Genomic DNA, 19,547 nt, shown 5'->3' with positions numbered 1-19,547 from the left:
ACAATTGCATTAAGATTAGATACAATTTGATCTTTTTCTTTGTAATTTTATGAAACCTCTTTGTATGTAGCATACTGAACTTGGAAATGATAAGTAAACATTGGTATTTTTTGTGTTTTATGTTTAACTTACTTATCTTGAAGACTTGCGTGATCTTTATTTCATCAATTTTGATGAACTTCTCCTCTAGTTTTCAATATCAAAATTAAAATATAAAGAAATGTTCTAAAGATAAATGTCTTCTTTTGTGAATTTTATTGAAATGTTAGATTGTTATATCCTTAATCTTGTAGCTAGATTGTTGGACCAAAAACTTTTGGATACAATCATCTCATTAATTTATTTTTGAGTTTTGTTTTGTTCGCAATAGTAGGTTGTAACTTATGAGTTGTTTTAGCCATAACAATTTTCTTTGACTAATTAAGTCCAAAATAGTAAACTTTTTAGCTTTTTGCATGAACTTTCTTTTCATAGTATATATGTAAATTAAATTTTTTATTACTAGCCTATCTGCAAGTTGTTTGAATTTTCTAGGTATATGGTTGTGATAAATGATGCTTGTTCTTCCATGTCAATCCTTAATTTAGTGAAACATATTCCAGTGCATAGATTTTATAACTTTGAATAGTTGGATGGAACTCCAGACCATGTGTTGTTTTCTCCAAAAGGGAAGAACAAGTTGAAAAAACAAGTTAGTGTTTTCTTGATTTATTGTCTTTTAGTCAGACTTTTTAAGCAAATTTAGGTCTTGAATATTCCTATGAATTTTGGGTGATATTGCAAATGTTATATATTCAATCTAAAGGTTCATAATCCATCTCAAGAATGGATTTTTGTTAGATAGTATGACATTTAGATTAAACATTTCAAACTAGTCCTTCAGGTCTATCAGCTAAATATATTGATATTTATGACCTTGCTTACATTAATAATTATGTTTTTAGTAAATAATTGCAAACCTCATCTTGTTGTTTTGATTCTGAATGATTATGTATGAAGGACAAGGCTAACTAATGCCACGAGTTGCGCGATAATACAAGATTTGTGCCCACCCATCTTTGGAAAAATTGTATTTTATTATGTTATGCTTGTCATATGGATGTTATAATTGACTTTGGCTATGAAAAGGTGGGGGAGAAGATTACAAGCATCTAATAAAATTTTAATATACAAATCTTGTATATGAATACAACTGGTGAATAAATTGTGTATGTCATATTTCGTAAGTATGTATAATTTTATATGATAAAGCAAAGTATTAGTAGTATGTAAAATAAATGAAGTAAGTTTTGTTATAATAGAATTTAGGTTAAAGATAATTGGTAGGAAAGCAATAATGAATAATAGTTAAAGTGAATAATACTTCTTTGGAATTAAGATAGCTATAATTAGCAATGTTTACATAAAACAAGATTGTTTATTTTTTTTTAGTTTGGAAATTTGTATTGAACGATTTTAAACCAAAGCATTTGGAATAGCATTTTCTGATAACTATTAATCTTATTACAAATTAATTGTTAAAGACGTATTTTTATTTATGAGTGTAAACATAGAATGAGAGAGATTATTCTTAATTAAATATTCACACTGCAAAATAGAAAATATTTGAATCTCAAAATTTAAATTAGTTTTGGTATAAGAGTAGAAGGTTATTAAAATTTAGTGGAATGAATAAATTAGAAAATGAAATTAACAAAAGAGGGACGAATTTGAATTAATGTCTATATGTTTTTTTAATACAAATCCAATCTTATATGTTTTATTTGTTGTTTCTATAACTTATCTATTGCTAAAAGTATTGTAACTAAAATCTTTAACAAATTAAATGGTAAATTGAGGTTTGCATTTGGAGGATAGGTTAAAATAAGCATTTAATCAATAGGTTAAAATTATACCTTATATAAACACATTTTTTGCTCGACAGTAGTCAAATAATGTAAGGCTATCTCTAATTGTCTTACATTGACACATAAATTTTTTATTAGAGTTTTAGTTATGCTTCACGTGAAGAATTTTGTGGAAAAAATTTACTGTGCAAATTTTGTGTATTGAAGTGACATAGTACTAAAAGTTTGCTTTCAAGATTCACATGTGCATAGCAGAAATTTGTTGGTTTTCGATTTTCGCAGCATTAAGTGTTGCTGTGATGTGATTGTATAAAAGATGGCACTATATACATGCGATGTGAGTTCTAGATATGAGGTACGGATTTGATACATAGGTCTTTGTTGGGTGATGGAGTTTTTTTTAACTAAGGTTTTTGTATGATTTATTTCATTTTAGATGGCACTTACAAATAGAAGGTTTCTAAATGTTCAAGATAATTATACAGAATTGGAGAAAGAATTGAATAGATTGACAATTGTTGGTGGTGCTTGCTTTCCTATGGAAAATTGTTGTCGTTAGATTCATGAGTAAAGGATTATATTCTACATCAACCTGAGAGATGGAAAAAGAGCGGTTAATATGTAAGTAAGGACTTGAGACCTAATAGTTTAAGTTTTTGGGTCAAAGTTGAGTTCCTGACTTATATATTGAACTTTTTGATGAGTTCTCTTGAAGTGATTCTCCCTAACAAGTGGTATCAGAACTTTTGGTTATAAGACTGGACTACTTATAGGCAAATGGATTCTTCTCGGAATTGAACCAGAGAATATTCTCTTCTTGATGGTGGACTGAAGTGTCAAGGGGTTTGGCTGGTGTTGGACCAGATGTGTCATAGATTTGGCATAAGTTTGATTCATGTTAGATCAAGGAGCCAAGGGTTGGCAGGGATCCAAAACCTAGTTTGGATGTTCAAGAAGAGTGGGTCCATGATTGAGAGAAGAGATAACCTTAGGTGTTAAGATGGGTTCGCGTTGAGTATTACAACGAATTTGGAGAAGAGCCTGTAAACTTAGGTTTAATGTGAAGGGTTACTCATGAAATAGGAGATTTGTTAGATTCATGAGTAAAGAATTATATTCCACATCAGGCCGAGAGATGGAGAAAAAGCAATCAATATCTAACTAAGAGTATGAGATCTAATAGTTTAAGTTTTTGGGCCAGAGTTTGGGTTCCTGATTTACATATTGGATTCTTTGATAGGCTCTCTTAAGGTGATACTCCTTAATAGTTATTGCAATCACACAGTTGAACCTCTTGCATAGGCTCAAGTGAATAGTATTTTGCTTAAAATGAGATATATGACTTGTTCAAATAATTTTATAGGCATTAAAATATGGGGGGGGGCCTTTTTTGCATAGTGCTCTAGTAAGTGGTAGAAGTCTGCCTATGCTGGAACTAATTGTTTCAAGAATGAAGCTAGAAGTAGAGAGCAAATGTTGCTGCAACCAAGGTCGCATTCTCTTAAGAGTTCTCATAGTTTTGATAGGCAGAATGACTAAGAAACTTGCTGCCATTGGTCTATGATAGGTGTTGGAGTTCTTATTTTGTAGTACGTTGGTAATAGTTTATGTATTATGGTATTATTAAGTAGGTAGTTGCCTATTTGTCTAATAAGTTGTTGTTAATGTTTGTGTATAACTATATAGATTGCCAAATAAATTTTTTATGCTTATTGCAGTATATGATTTGCTAAATTTAAAGGTGGCAAATTAAGAACAAAAAAACTGTTGGTGCTGCCTGATAAAAAACAAAAAGCAAAGTGAATGAAATCTTTAAAACTTAAATCGTTATAGGATATAAGTATTTGTGAGACCCCGCAAATTAGATTCTTATCTTTTATCTTGTTTTTCTTGCTTGCGTTGAATTTGTAGTTGCTTTGATAATTGAGGTGTGTTCTTAACCCTATTACTTTATTTAGCTTAGCCCATGTTTAATTTGATACATGTTAAATTTTATAGTACATGATACTAGTGTGATCGACTAGTGAGGTGCGTGCAATAAATTTGGAGGATTAAAAGGAGTTTTGCGTAAAAGGAATTATATGACAAGAAGTGTTAAGAGTTAATTAGAGAGGTATTAGATATGTTAGTTATTAGAGACAAATAGAGAGGCAAAAAGATAGACAATACATCTTTCCTTGACATTTGTCAATTAGCCAACCAAGCTTGACCAACCAAGTTTGACCAAGACCATGCTTTCTTCTTCTTATCTTGACCAAACCTTTTCATTTTCATTATTTTTTTTCTTGCACACATCATGGACGAAATTTTGAGAGAGGAAAGGGAGAGAAAACACACAAAAAAAATTCAGCCTTGATCTCTTGCTTAAATCGTGAAGAATCCAATGAAAAATCCTAATCTATGTCGATCAATCTTGAGGTAAGTCTGGAGAGAAGATTTTGGTGAAGTTTTAGAAGAAGAAAATCTATCATCTCTCTTGATTTGCTTGTCATCTTTGGGTTTGGAGGTAAAGAGTTGAATTTGGCTAGAAACCTTAGTTATCTTTTCTTATTTTTGATTTTATTTGAGGTTTGATGTTATAGAAGATAAAGGAAGCATGTTTGTGGCAATTTCATGGCTTTGTTAGGGTTTGTATGTATATGTGATTATGATGGGTTTCTTGTTGAAATTTTGGCTTACATATATTTATTGTTATGTTGATGATGAAACCTTATGGATTTGTTAGGTAGGTTTAGTTGACAAATTAGGAAATTAATCGGAGTAATGTTTGAAAATCCATTGGAGAAAATTCTGCTTGCTGGCCGAAATTTAGGGCTGAAAATGCAGCCTTGATTTCTAAATTTTCATGATGATTTTAAACTCAATTTTGCTCAAAATACTCTATAATATGTTAAGTTATAAGTATGCATTAGATTTGAACCAAAATCAGGAGTTTTAAGTGGTAAGAACACCATTTCTTTCACTGTTTTCATGGCTAGAATTCTGCACAAAACTGACCGAGGGAAAGAGTGACTTTATATAGCTTTGTTCTTGGTTTTGTGTGATGAACTTGGCGTATTACTGTCCTTATATATGATTATCCTGGTATGAGTAGTGAATTGGAGTGGAAAATGAAAGGTTCTAACAGGTGGACTACCTTGTTTTTCTTCACTGTTTTGCTGCTGGAAATTTCCACAGGAAGCTTTGCACAGCTTTGGGAAATTAGTTATAACTTTGTGTAGAAAAGTCAGAATTAAGTTCCGTTTATTGCATTTGAAACTAGATTCAAAGTGCTTTCTATCATGAAAATTTTAGAAATTTTCTCAAATCTTATGAATATCTGTGATTTTCCAAAGTTGACTGAATTTTCACACCTGTTTTGTTTTTCTATCGGATGAAACAGCAACTTGAGACTTGAATTTGACTGATTTGTGGATAGAATCTTACAAATGTGTCTTCTGAAAAATTTAATCCTTTGAATCTATCAACGTATAAAGTTTATAAATTTTGGACTTAAGAAACTTGAGATATGATTTTTTAAATAGTATTGCGTAAAACTAGAGAAAATTCTATTCTTCAAAAGTTGTTCTTGTTTTCATTTCCAACTTCAAGTTGGAGTTGTAGAACCATTGTGAGCTTGGTTTTATGATTGGAGTTGAGATAACTTGGTTAGTTTGGAACTATTTTCCTTTGAATATGGCAGCTTGGAGTAGGGGATCTCATGGCACTTTACATACTTGATTTTAGGATTTGAAGGTGAGGCCGAAAGTGTTCCTAAGGCAAACACTTAAGTTTGTTGCCGTAGTGAGTGTTCCAATTGCATGTTTCTTGCTCATTGCTGTTAGAAATTAATAGCATTTGATTTATCATCTCATAGGCAAGTGTGTACTTTATCGCACTTGATCTAATTCGACTAAACTTTTGATATCTTGTTCATGCATGTACTAGCAAATTTGATTTACAAGTAACCTGTATTGGATTTGAAATACTTGAAATGCTTGAAAACATGATATGTTGACCTTACTTGTGACTTGATCCTGTCTAGACGAGTGTGCTCTTATGTATACTCAATTTCTGTGAACTTGAATTACTTGATCTTGCATGTATATGTATGTATGAATGTAGGCCAGCTGTATTTTTCTTACAGCTGTTGAACTGGACCCTTAGACCCTTATCCGAGATGTCGGGTAAGTTGGAACTTGGGTTACTTATACGTATGAATAAATGTAGATCGATAACGGCTGAGTTGAACTCTCGTTAGACCTCTTGCTTGAAACCAGTTTTAGAGCAGTCGAGTAAGTTGGGCAACCTTAGGTAAATGAAGAATTTCCTAATACTCTTTACTCTGATTGAAACTCTAATCTGAACACTATGAAATATCTAATACGGAGCGTTAAGTAAAAACTAATGGCTCCAATCAATAACTGCGTGAGTGTTGGATAACAACCAACGACTCCACTCATGAATTCTTGAACATTTGGGACTTTAAGGCATATCATGAATACTTGATTCTTGAATACCTGGGGCTATAAGGCCAACCACATGGCTAGTTGGTCAAATTGAGCCGGTAAAGGGTTTGGTCAATGAGATTGACGAACCATGGGTATTTTTGGTGTTCGGACCCGGTAGGAGGATGATCGGTGGATGGAGATTGACGTTTAGTGGTGATCTACGGATATTATAATTTCCTAGTTAACGGAGAGTCAACGAACCTCGAACAAGCAGCTGTGGAATCTGCTGCTGAGAGCAACCTATATCCTTTTCACATAAATGTATTCTTTACCGTATATTAACGGATGATATATCTGGTTACTTGATTACTAAATCATATGTCATGGTCTACTTGAGTACGATTTATTTTCTAATATCCTGTGAATAGTATCATGTATGCGAGTTTACTTGCCTATTTTCTTGAAATCTCACTAGGCTTTTAACTCATTCTATGAATTTATTTTTCTTACAGGGATGAGAACATGAGAGGTTGAATTGGGGAAGGCATAGACTTTGTCTAAATTTTGTTAGTTGCTCGCATGAGCACTCCTTAAAATTTCTAGCTTGCTTACGTGGTTTTGATTTTGTAAATTCGACTCTATGGCTATATTCATAGATTATACGAGCACTTGAGATCCATAACTGCACACATTGGAGGTTGTATTTGTTATCGCCTTTATTATTGATGTTATTATTCTAAAATTTCGTAGTGCGTGACCGAGTTGTGACGAGAGTTGAGCAAACGGTCCACCAAACTCTTGGGTACGCCCTACGGGGAGGTGGGACTGTCACAGATGGTATCAGAGCTGTATCGTGTGGTCTCTGCGCGGGGTGAGTTTGGGCCAAGTGGTGTTATGATCCCCATAATGTGAATAAGTATAAAGGACTAAGTGCTCTTCCTGAGTGTAAGTTGTGAATCATTAAAGTTATAGGCATAAAACCTTTATCATGATACTTGAGAAAGATAAATATGTACGTTAGGTAGGAATCTTAAATTTGGTTGATTTGCACTTGGGAGCGTACGACTTGAGATGTGAATTTTTCTAATTTTGGATTCTTGTACCTGAATACCAAAATTGGAGAGCACTAGAATAAGGGTCGATATCTCGATTGCACTTGAGATAAAATTGGATGGCAAAAGTCAAAACGTGAAAAATTCTAGTATTGGACTTGAGACTGAACTAATCAAGGCAAGTGGATGAATTGGTGCCATCATGGACTAGTCTCGTGCATGTTTGGTTAGGGTTTCTATAGATGATGGCTAGCTTTGCAGTCATCATGAATGTTTAAGGTGTTAGTGCTGTAGCTTGTTTCATTTCTCCTGTACTTATGAATCCTTGTTCCGTGTTTCCTTAATTTTGTTGCGATTTGATTACGATTACATATGTATTTTTTTTAATTTCTTATTTGACTACCATTTTCTATTTTCTACAGTTCTATGATACCCTATAGGAACCTAGTTTTGATTTATATTTCTCTACAAATTTTGAATTATATATGGAATTTTGGGGATAAAGGTGTGAGTTTTATACTGGTATGTAAATTTTGACAGAATTAGGATGATCGTCTTGATGACGGATGGTACAAGGCACTAGTGAAGGTAAGGGATTATGGTTTATGCTTGAGCAAGTTTGTAAGAAAGTGTATAATGGAGACTGAGTTAGGGTGCAGAACTTTTACTTTAAGAAATATGATTCCATATTTTGTTATGTGTATAAGTAATGATAGTAATTTTTATAGAAAGACCCAAGAACTCGTCTATCTCAAGTAGAGAATAGTTAAGCCTTATATTTCTTAGGTGACCTGTAAGCAAAGGAATGGAAGAGTTATATGGCCAGAGTTTTCAATTGTGATTAGTTACTCGTTTCAATCCTTTGATTTGCCTGGCAGGCCATCATTTGATTTCAGTAAATCGATGAGATGACAAATTTGGGATATATGTATAAGGAAATAGACATCCTTCGAAAGGAGATAGAATTCTAAAAAAAATTGGCTGACTACTAGGAAGGACGATGGAAACAAGAATATGCGAAGAAAATTGAGCTGCTACACAAGAACATAGAATTAAAAAAGAAATATGAGGGGATCCCGAAAGAGGTGTGAAATAAGTTTGAATTGGTGTATTCGCCTAATCAAGTAGTATCTCAAGACAATACTAACAATCAAGTTAAAAGGGGTGAAGGAAGTTCTCATGATACTAAAGGAAAACGTAAAGAGATTGGTAGCAATGAACTTGTTATGAAGGATAAAAGGAGGAAGAAAAGAAAGAATGGACACTTCAAGAAGAGATGCATAGCTAATAAGTGTGAAACCTGTAACAAAAATCATACTGAATTATGTTATTTGAAAACTGGTGCATATTTTAGATGCAGTGAATTTGGACATCAAGTGAGGAACTGCCCAACATAAATGAATTTTGCAATGGTGAAACTGCTGTAATAGTTGAAGTCTGTAATTAGTGATATTTTATTTGAAATAGTTATATTTATTGGACTATGTGCAGTGAAAGTTTTATGTAGTAAGTTGTATCTCCGTTGGAAATAGTAAACTTGGTGTTCGCTGTTTTAATTAGTGATGTTAAATGTCTGTGTCTGTTTGGGGCTAAACCCCTATTCATGATTCAATTTCTGCACTTTATTCTTGGGTTTGAACAAGGATTCTTACTTGTGCCTAGTAATGAAGGAAGGACGTTCGATTAGAAATGATAGTATGTGTTTAATAATTCAAATGTATAAATCTCATGAGAGAGGAAGCCATTGGGAATCGGAGGAAACCCAGTAGAAAAGAGACCTCGAGTTTATTTGCGAGCAAGGGTTAGAATTTCGAGAACAAAATTCTTTTAAGGGGGAGAAAATGTGAGGCCCGTAAATTAGGTTCTTATCTTTTATTTTATTTTTCTTACTTGCCTTGAATTTGTAGTTGCTTTGATGATTGAGGTGTGTTCTTACCCCTATTACTTTATTTATCTTGGCCTATGTTTAATTTGATACATGTTAAATTTTATAGTGCATGATACTAGTGTGATCGACTAGTGAGGTACGTGCAATAAATTTGGAGAATTAGAGAGAGTTTTGCGTAAAAGAAATTATATGACAAGAAGTGTTAAGAGTTAATTAGAGGGGTGTTAGATATGTTAGTTATTAGAGACAAATAGAGAGGCAAAAAGATAGACAATACATCTTTCCTTGATGTTTCACATTTAACTTAAACGCCTGGTCTCAAGTCCTTTCCTAGATGTATCTACATTTTTTGATCTCACAACAAGATTGTCAGCAATTTAAGCAGATTGCAGGATATCTACAATTTACAGCAGCAACAGAATATCCACACGTGAGGAGCAATTTCTTGAGCCTGATACAAGAATCAATCATAGTGCGCAAATTCCTGGGGTACATGGACAAGAAAAACCCAAAAGGATACAGGTCCATGTAAAACCAGATTGAGGTTCCAGCATATTTCCCTCAGCTACTAAAACAAAAATTATGCACAGAAACTCCTGCTATCTCACTGAGCAGTCAGCATGAAAATTGGCAACTATTGCCTTCTCAACGTGAACCTGGTCCCTAGCCTGCAGACAAGAATCACAAATCACGCCATAAATTCAACTGCAAAGAGGTGTAGATGCCAATGCCGACTGGGTGGGGACATTAGTTATATATTAAACATCATCTTAGTACAAATCCTCGATCATATGTTCAATGCTCGTTATTCATAAATATTCTGAACAACAGGCACCAAACAATCCACTTGACTACTAAACCACAACCTAATATATTTGGTCCTCTGTTTGCATATCTTATAAAGGTACACTAAATATGTGGAACATGCAGAAGGATGTGAAAAAATTTGTGGCTGCATGTGATGTTTGTCAGAGGCATAAATCTGAAAATGTAGCTTATCCTGGACTGCTGCAGCCATTGCCTATTCCAGAAAAGGTATGGTCTGAGATATCTATGGACTTTGTGGAAAGTTTACCTAAGTCTAATAGTAAGGACACTATTTTGGTGGTGGTTGACAGACTCAGTAAGTATGCTTATTTCATTCCTCTCAAACACCACTACACTGCACTATCGGTTGCTCAAGCATTCCTGGATAATATCTATCGACTCCATGGTCTTCCTACCACCATAGTCAGTGATAGGGATAAGATCTTCATTAGTCATTTCTGGAAGGAGTTGTTTGGACTGTTGAAGGTGAAGTTGTGCCTATCTGCTGCCTACCACCCTCAGTCGGATGGCCAAACTGAGGTTATTAACAGATGTCTGGAAGGTTATCTGAGGTGCATGTGTAGTGATCATCCGAAGCAATGGTGTTTCTGGTTACCTTTGGCAGAATTTTGGTACAACACCAACTTTCACTCAGCTATCAGGAGCACTCCCTATGAAGTTGTTTATGGACAGACCCCTCCCTTGCACATTCCTTATGTTCCTGGTAGCTCTACTGTTGATAGTGTGGACAGGAGTTTGGCGGCAAGAGAAGCTGCTCTTCACCTACTGAAACATAATCTACAAAAGGCTCAAAATCGAATGAAGCAGCAGGCTGATCAACACAGGTCTGAAAGAGTGTTTGAGCAAGGGGATTGGGTGTCTGTTAAACTTCAACCATACAGGCAGCACTCACTCAGGAGCACTTCGTGTCAGAAACTATCCCCATAATACTTTGGGCCTTTCCAGATCATCGCCAAGGTTAGTTCTGTGGCCTATACACTACAACTTCCTGCAGATGTTAGGATCCATCCTACTTTTCATGTCTCTCTTTTAAAGAGGCATGTGGGCAATCAACCAGTGCAGCAACACATTCCTACCCGCCTCACTGATCAAGGTCAACTGCTTATGGAGCCAGTTGCTATTCTGGATAGGAGGTTGGTGAGAAGGTGAAGAACAGCTGCAACTCAAGTGTTGGTGCAATGGAGCAACAGCTTCCCAGAGGATGCGACTCGGGAATACTGGTACGATCTTCATCAGCAATATCCTCACTTCAGTTCTTGAGGACAAGAACTGTTTGAGGAGGGGAGTATTGTTGTATCTGAATTCATTCTTGTATTTGGATTAATTCTTGTGTGACCAGAATAATTCTAAGGGAATGGTTAGTAGTGGGAGGAGTTAGCTAAGCCACGTCAGAGTTAGTTAGCCAGCTGGCATGTTAGTTAGGCCAGCTGCAGTCTGTTATGTGTGATTGAAGTTGTTACGCAGGACTGGAATGGAAAGGCGGTGGAGGGGAGGTTAGTTACAGAAATAGAAAGACGGTGCAAGTAGTGTATAAATAAGCAACAAGGAAAAGATGCAAGTAGCTTTAGAGATTATTCTGAATCTATAACTTTTCCATTTCTTCATTCCTCATTCAATAATACATTTGATTCTCTCTTTCTCGAGTTGTCTTCTCAACAAACTGCAACTCCTGATTGAGACGTTACATTGAGATCTCCACTGCTCTTCGCATCAGAAGAAGGATTGAAGCCCAAAAGAAAGTGAGGTTTCTTGTCATCCTACATCTTCTCCACAATTTCCTCTATCCAATTTCAAAAGGGTTTTAAATGCAAATAAAACCCTATGGGGAAAGCCCAGAACTTGGTCTTTTTTCCCAGTGCAATTCTGTTACGGATCACTCCTAAAGATTTGGGTGTTTCCCAAACTACAATTTATGATTATTGGAAGCAGCACGACATTTAAGTGCAAAAATATTTCTGTATAAAAGGTCGGGGAGAGAGAGAGAGAGAGAGACAGCGCGCGTGGGGAGAGAATTGCTGATTATGTTAAAAAAAAACCCATATAATGGAGCGGGGCATCAAAGTCCTTTCGACCAAATTCGCTCCAAAAAATAAAAGTCTTCCTACTAGAGATTAGTTACAAATTCTAAGGTAAATTCCATTTTTTAATCAGTCCCTTCTGCCTGCTGCTGCAATGTAAATATGTAATTGCTGAAGTTTCTGCTATGACTTTCCTGAAGCACTTGGATTTTACCTTTACTCTCTTCAAGATTTCCTACTCTGATCTGTGATAATCTTGCATAGTTGGGTAAACTTGTAATCTTGGCAGTTGGAACCTCAATCTTGCATCGCATTCATACCTAAAAATCACATTAGCATATTTTGCAGCCTTGCTAGTTCTAACAACTCTCTTGCTTTAGGGGAACATTCTTCACTTTATCAGCCATCTTCGGCATTGACTAATTATGTTAATTAGCTATGTGCATTTTCTCGAACTCCATATTCATGGTTTGACAAATTATTTAGTGATGATCCACAGTAAGACTGTTCATCTGGAAAAAGGCAAAAACATGTGGAAATATATATGTATATTCAAGAATAGAAACCAAATTCAACAAGAAGAAAAACTTCCTTTGCTTGGATTAGATTAGAATAATTTTGTCTCTAGTAGAATTCCAGTACCAACGCGAATGTCTAAATATACATTCCAATGTTTGATTACAGATTTGAGGGAATGCCACATCCAGAAAAGTCAGGAAGTCGATGGAATATTGTTTGACATGACTTGAACATTCATGACGGCATTACTGGGACTTCCAAGAGCAGTGGAACGATCTAGTTCAAATAAACAAACATCGCCTATCTTGAGCTGATTCGACATATGAAAGTCACCCCAGCCTTTTGCCATGACAACTTTTGTATAATAAGCAGCTTTAGAGCCAGTTCTATAAGCTGCAAGTTTCACTTGCCATTCACCTCCAGAAGCATTCCGGAGGGTCACGCTAGTTTTCTGATTCAGATACTTGGACTTCACAAATTTTGAAGGGATAGTCTATTATTCATCAAAGAAATTAATTAACACAGACTAGGATTTTGTGTTTTGACAATGGGGAAAGGAGAAAATGATAAATTCCAAGATGATAAATCAATCAAGTGCAAATTGTGCTCACCAAGACGTTGCGGCGGAGATTACTTCAATTTATTGTTATACGGAAGTGGGGATTATAAGGCCCTACTGCTCCCTCCGCTTCCTCCTCTGCATATGAATAACCATATTTTACATCAGCTATCACACTGGAAATTCTTTTAACCCCAAAATATTCCATTGTTGTTTACATGAAGAGTATTAGTAAAATAACTCACCCTTGATGCCTGCAACATTGGGAAGAGTAAGAGGTTGAGCACAAGGTACTTTGTTTGTTGTCAAGTTCTCAGAACCCGCAGAAGAGTAGTCCTTCTCACAAGCACTAGGGTCAAATACGTATGTTTTGAACACCATCCCACCAGTATGTTCAAAAACCATAAAATCTCCAAATTTTAGTTCATGATCATGGATGAAACTCTTCCAACCCTCCCCGCCGAGGGTTAGTAGCCCGTTGCTGCGTTTGCCTATTGTAACTTCTCGAAACCCTTTGCGGCTTTCTAGAAACGCTTGCTCTGGAATCTTTTCATACAGCTCCCTACAGAAACGTGGAGAAAGCCTCTGTATGCCATGGAAAACGATGAGAGGATGTAATGGAGCATAAATTAAATTAAAGATTCTAGACAACTTGATAGGTGAATACACACCAGTTCTGCTTCGAAGTCAGGTGCTATGAATTTGAAGAAGCGACTGATAACTCGAGATTCTCCCTGATGTAGTTATTTTAAACCGTGTAAGTGGAACATTTCGTGTCTAGAAATAATGGATGTAGCTGTTTTTAACAATAGATGTCTATCATCTTGTACCATTAAACCAATTTAAAGTGTGCTGTTGTTAACCGTACCTGCTGATTATTTGTTGCACAACCACTTCTCATTTTGTTGCCGGAGACACTTGTGTGGTCTCTGCCTCTGCACTCTATTGACGGGTCTTGCAGTGTCAAGCCATTGATAGTTATCCTCCCGCCTTTTCTTGCATCTTTCTCCTGGACTGTTGTATCCTTCTTGCTTCTCGAAAGATGATTTCGCATGCTGTGTTGATGATTCCACATGGTAGGTGTTGGTATTGCACTTTATAGAGGCACGGCTCTCTTTTTCTTTACAGAGTCATTAACTGCCCATGGTAGGTGTTGGTATTGCACTTTAGATTTCCTGTTTCCTACACATGGTAGATGTTGGTATTAGGTTTCCTTTGGTAGGTGTTGGTCATTAACTACGTATTGTACTTTGGAGGCACGGCTCTCTTTTCCTTTACACCTTTATTCTTTCTTTTGGCCCTGCCCGGAAGTTAGATGCATGAAAGGTCATCCACTTGAAATCAGGAAAAGAGGTACTATTCCAAATTCGTGAAAAATAAAAGCTGAGCCAAATGCCCAAATGGTCGGTCATCCACTTCGTGAAAAATAAAAGCTGAGCCAAAGGAAGCTTGCATACAGCTCCGGGAAGGAAACTGTCATTATTGTTGGGGTGTTCAAAAATTTTTGATTTTTTTTGATTTTTTTCAACAAGATCAACATTCAATTGTTTTCCAAATTTGTATTTGGTAATTGAATGTTGATAATTGAATTTCGACCGGATAGTTGATACTTCGATAAAATATCCAAAGTTTTAGATTGACTTTCTAATATAAATTAGTTAAATACATTTAATATGTAATTAACTATATAAAAGTTATTAATATATTAATTAATGCAATTTTATGGTTATATATTTATTTATAAGCATAAATTATAACTTACAACACTATTAACTAACTAGTTTTGTACCCGTTCGTTGAACGGGAATCATCGAAAAATAATAAACTATTTAGTTAATTTTATAAAAATGTTGATATAAAATAAAAATTTAATGTATAATCTATTATAACTTATCTTAAGTATATTACTATGTACGCATTGTAATACAAAGTATTCTTATAATATAAATTTGAACATCTAATTCAGTGAATAATAATTCAAAAATAGAAAAAATATCATTCAACAATACCATAACATTAAAAAACTTGAAAATAAATAAAAAAATGCAGTAAATAGTGTCAAATAATATTCTATTCTTCATAACTTGTTTTTGTTTTTCTTCTGTTTGAACATTCTCCTCGATCTATCCGTGCAAATCTGTATTTATTGATTTTCCATTATCGCTGCATGATAGCAAAGCAGGATAACTAAGTACCGGAAAAAAATGATTTATCGCATTCAAAGTTGTGTATAACAATACGTAAAGATTATAATTTAAGAAAATAAAATAGTATATTAAATCTACCTTCTCATGCAAATCTTTTTATGAGGATTTCCTTCCTCTGTAGTTTTTGTTGAACCCTCTGATGAATGATTCATATGAAGTATATTGAAATGTTGTTGATTAGAATCATCTGTTATACTAATTGGGATCTGGGAAGAAAATTCTCTAGGTTGGTATTGGTTGTCGGTTCCACCAATCTGATAATGATTTATCAAAATTAAAGACAAAAATATTATGTAAGATATAATATGTGAAATATAAGAGAAATTTATTGCATATAACCTGTAAAAGTATGAAATGCGTTTCCCTCCCGAAATCACAGTAGAACCATATAGTCACTGTAAATCTATTACTACCTTGTTCCAGATTGTAATTGTTCAACTTGATTTGGAACACAAAAGATTTCCACGTGATCTTATTTATAATTGATGACACGATTTCACTGCTAAATCCTTCACGAAAATGAAATGCATAATAGATTTTTTTTTGTTAGAATATTCAACGGCTAAGATAAGTGTCGGATTGTCTACTATTATTAAAAGAGTAAATCTTTCCTACACTGACAGTGTATACACTATCAGCATTGGATGAATGACAACTATGCAAGAGAGAGAGAGAGAGACAGCGCGCGTGGGGAGAGAATTGCTGATTATGTTAAAAAAAAACCCATATAATGGAGCGGGGCATCAAAGTCCTTTCGACCAAATTCCCTCCAAAAAATAAAAGTCTTCCTACTAGAGATTAGTTACAAATTCTAAGGTAAATTCCATTTTTTAATCAGTCCCTTCTGCCTGCTGCTGCAATGTAAATATGTAATTGCTGAAGTTTCTGCTATGACTTTCCTGAAGCACTTGGATTTTACCTTTACTCTCTTCAAGATTTCCTACTCTGATCTGTGATAATCTTGCATAGTTGGGTAAACTTGTAATCTTGGCAGTTGGAACCTCAATCTTGCATCGCATTCATACCTAAAAATCACATTAGCATATTTTGCAGCCTTGCTAGTTCTAACAACTCTCTTGCTTTAGGGGAACATTCTTCACTTTATCAGCCATCTTCGGCATTGACTAATTATGTTAATTAGCTATGTGCATTTTCTCGAACTCCATATTCATGGTTTGACAAATTATTCAGTGATGATCCACAGTAAGACTGTTCATCTGGAAAAAGGCAAAAACATGTGGAAATATATATATATATATATATTCAAGAATAGAAACCAAATTCAACAAGAAGAAAAACTTCCTTTGCTTGGATTAGATTAGAATAATTTTGTCTCTAGTAGAATTCCAGTACAAACGCGAATGTCTAAATATACATTCCAATGTTTGATTACAGATTTGAGGGAATGCCACATCCAGAAAAGTCAGGAAGTCGATGGAATATTGTTTGACATGACTTGAACATTCATGACTGCATTACTGGGACTTCCAAGAGCAGTGGAACGATCTAGTTCAAATAAACAAACATCGCCTATCTTGAGCTGATTCGACATATGAAAGTCACCCCAGCCTTTTGCCATGACAACTTTTGTATAATAAGCAGCTTTAGAGCCAGTTCTATAAGCTGCAAGTTTCACTTGCCATTCACCTCCAGAAGCATTCCGGAGGGTCACGCTAGTTTTCTGATTCAGATACTTGGACTTCACAAATTTTGAAGGGATAGTCTATTATTCATCAAAGAAATTAATTAACACAGACTAGGATTTTGTGTTTTGACAATGGGGAAAGGAGAAAATGATAAATTCCAAGATGATAAATCAATCAAGTGCAAATTGTGCTCACCAAGACGTTGCGGCGGAGATTACTTCGATTTATTGTTATACGGAAGTGGGGATTATAAGGCCCTACTGCTCCCTCCGCTTCCTCCTCTGCATATGAATAACCATATTTTACATCAGCTATCACACTGGAAATTCTTTTAACCCCAAAATATTCCATTGTTGTTTACATGAAGAGTATTAGTAAAATAACTCACCCTTGATGCCTGCAACATTGGGAAGAGTAAGAGGTTGAGCACAAGGTACTTTGTTTGTTGTCAAGTTCTCAGAACCCGCAGAAGAGTAGTCCTTCTCACAAGCACTAGGGTCAAATACGTATGTTTTGAACACCATCCCACCAGTATGTTCAAAAACCATAAAATCTCCAAATTTTAGTTCATGATCATGGATGAAACTCTTCCAACCCTCCCCGCCGAGGGTTAGTAGCCCGTTGCTGCGTTTGCCTATTGTAACTTCCCGAAACCCTTTGCGGCTTTCTAGAAACGCTTGCTCTGGAATCTTTTCATACAGCTCCCTACAGAAACGTGGAGAAAGCCTCTGTATGCCATGGAAAACGATGAGAGGATGTAATGGAGCATAAATTAAATTAAAGATTCTAGACAACTTGATAGGTGAATACACACCAGTTCTGCTTCGAAGTCAGGTGCTATGAATTTGAAGAAGCGACTGATAACTCGAGATTCTCCCTGATGTAGTTATTTTAAACCGTGTAAGTGGAACATTTCGTGTCTAGAAATAATGGATGTAGCTGTTTTTAACAATAGATGTCTATCATCTTGTACCATTAAACCAATTTAAAGTGTGCTGTTGTTAACCGTACCTGCTGATTATTTGTTGCACAACCACTTCTCATTTTGTTGCCGGAGACACTTGTGTGGTCTCTGCCTCTGCACTCTATTGACGGGTCTTGCAGTGTCAAGCCATTGATAGTTATCCTCCCGCCTTTTCTTGCATCTTTCTCCTGGACTGTTGTATCCTTCTTGCTTCTCGAAAGATGATTTCGCATGCTGTGTTGATGATTCCACATGGTAGGTGTTGGTATTGCACTTTATAGAGGCACGGCTCTCTTTTTCTTTACAGAGTCATTAACTGCCCATGGTAGGTGTTGGTATTGCACTTTAGATTTCCTGTTTCCTACACATGGTAGATGTTGGTATTAGGTTTCCTTTGTTAGGTGTTGGTCATTAACTACGTATTGTACTTTGGAGGCACGACTCTCTTTTCCTTTACACCTTTATTCTTTCTTTTGGCCCTGCCCGGAAGTTAGATGCATGAAAGGTCATCCACTTGAAATCAGGAAAAGAGGTACTATTCCAAATTCGTGAAAAATAAAAGCTGAGCCAAATGCCCAAATGGTCGGTCATCCACTTCGTGAAAAATAAAAGCTGAGCCAAAGGAAGCTTGCATACAGCTCCGGGAAGGAAACTGTCATTATTGTTGGGGTGTTCAAAAATTTTTGATTTTTTTTGATTTTTTTCAACAAGATCAACATTCAATTGTTTTCCAAATTTGTATTTGGTAATTGAATGTTGATAATTGAATTTCGACCGGATAGTTGATACTTCGATAAAATATCCAAAGTTTTAGATTGACTTTCTAATATAAATTAGTTAAATACATTTAATATGTAATTAACTATATAAAAGTTATTAATATATTAATTAATGCAATTTTATGGTTATATATTTATTTATAAGCATAAATTATAACTTACAACACTATTAACTAACTAGTTTTGTACCCGTTCGTTGAACGGGAATCATCGAAAAATAATAAACTATTTAGTTAATTTTATAAAAATGTTGATATAAAATAAAAATTTAATGTATAATCTATTATAACTTATCTTAAGTATATTACTATGTACGCATTGTAATACAAAGTATTCTTATAATATAAATTTGAACATCTAATTCAGTGAATAATAATTCAAAAATAGAAAAAATATCATTCAACAATACCATAACATTAAAAAACTTGAAAATAAATAAAAAAATGCAGTAAATAGTGTCAAATAATATTCTATTCTTCATAACTTGTTTTTGTTTTTCTTCTGTTTGAACATTCTCCTCGATCTATCCGTGCAAATCTGTATTTATTGATTTTCCATTATCGCTGCATGATAGCAAAGCAGGATAACTAAGTACCGGAAAAAAATGATTTATCGCATTCAAAGTTGTGTATAACAATACGTAAAGATTATAATTTAAGAAAATAAAATAGTATATTAAATCTACCTTCTCATGCAAATCTTTTTATGAGGATTTCCTTCCTCTGTAGTTTTTGTTGAACCCTCTGATGAATGATTCATATGAAGTATATTGAAATGTTGTTGATTAGAATCATCTGTTATACTAATTGG

At 34.8% G+C, this 19,547-nt stretch overlaps 1 protein-coding gene across 1 annotated transcript; it reads right to left on the bottom strand.

The window, feature by feature from the left end:
* Positions 1 to 16,771: 16,771 nt before the first annotated feature.
* LOC140006849 (B3 domain-containing protein REM5-like) lies at positions 16,772 to 18,212 on the bottom strand. The gene is made up of 5 exons (XM_072049516.1): positions 18,006 to 18,212; positions 17,809 to 17,871; positions 17,383 to 17,722; positions 17,190 to 17,275; positions 16,772 to 17,071 (listed from the first exon to the last, which is right to left on the bottom strand). Exons 1-5 carry the CDS (start codon positions 18,210 to 18,212, stop codon positions 16,772 to 16,774), a joined length of 996 nt encoding a protein of 331 aa, XP_071905617.1.
* Positions 18,213 to 19,547: the final 1,335 nt, after the last annotated feature.

This window comes from Coffea arabica, chromosome 5e (assembly GCF_036785885.1).
Source record: "Coffea arabica cultivar ET-39 chromosome 5e, Coffea Arabica ET-39 HiFi, whole genome shotgun sequence".
Taxonomy (NCBI): Eukaryota; Viridiplantae; Streptophyta; class Magnoliopsida; order Gentianales; family Rubiaceae; genus Coffea; species Coffea arabica.
The sequence above is the reverse complement of the archived record's forward strand: the minus strand, read 5'-3'. Positions and strand labels throughout refer to the sequence as shown.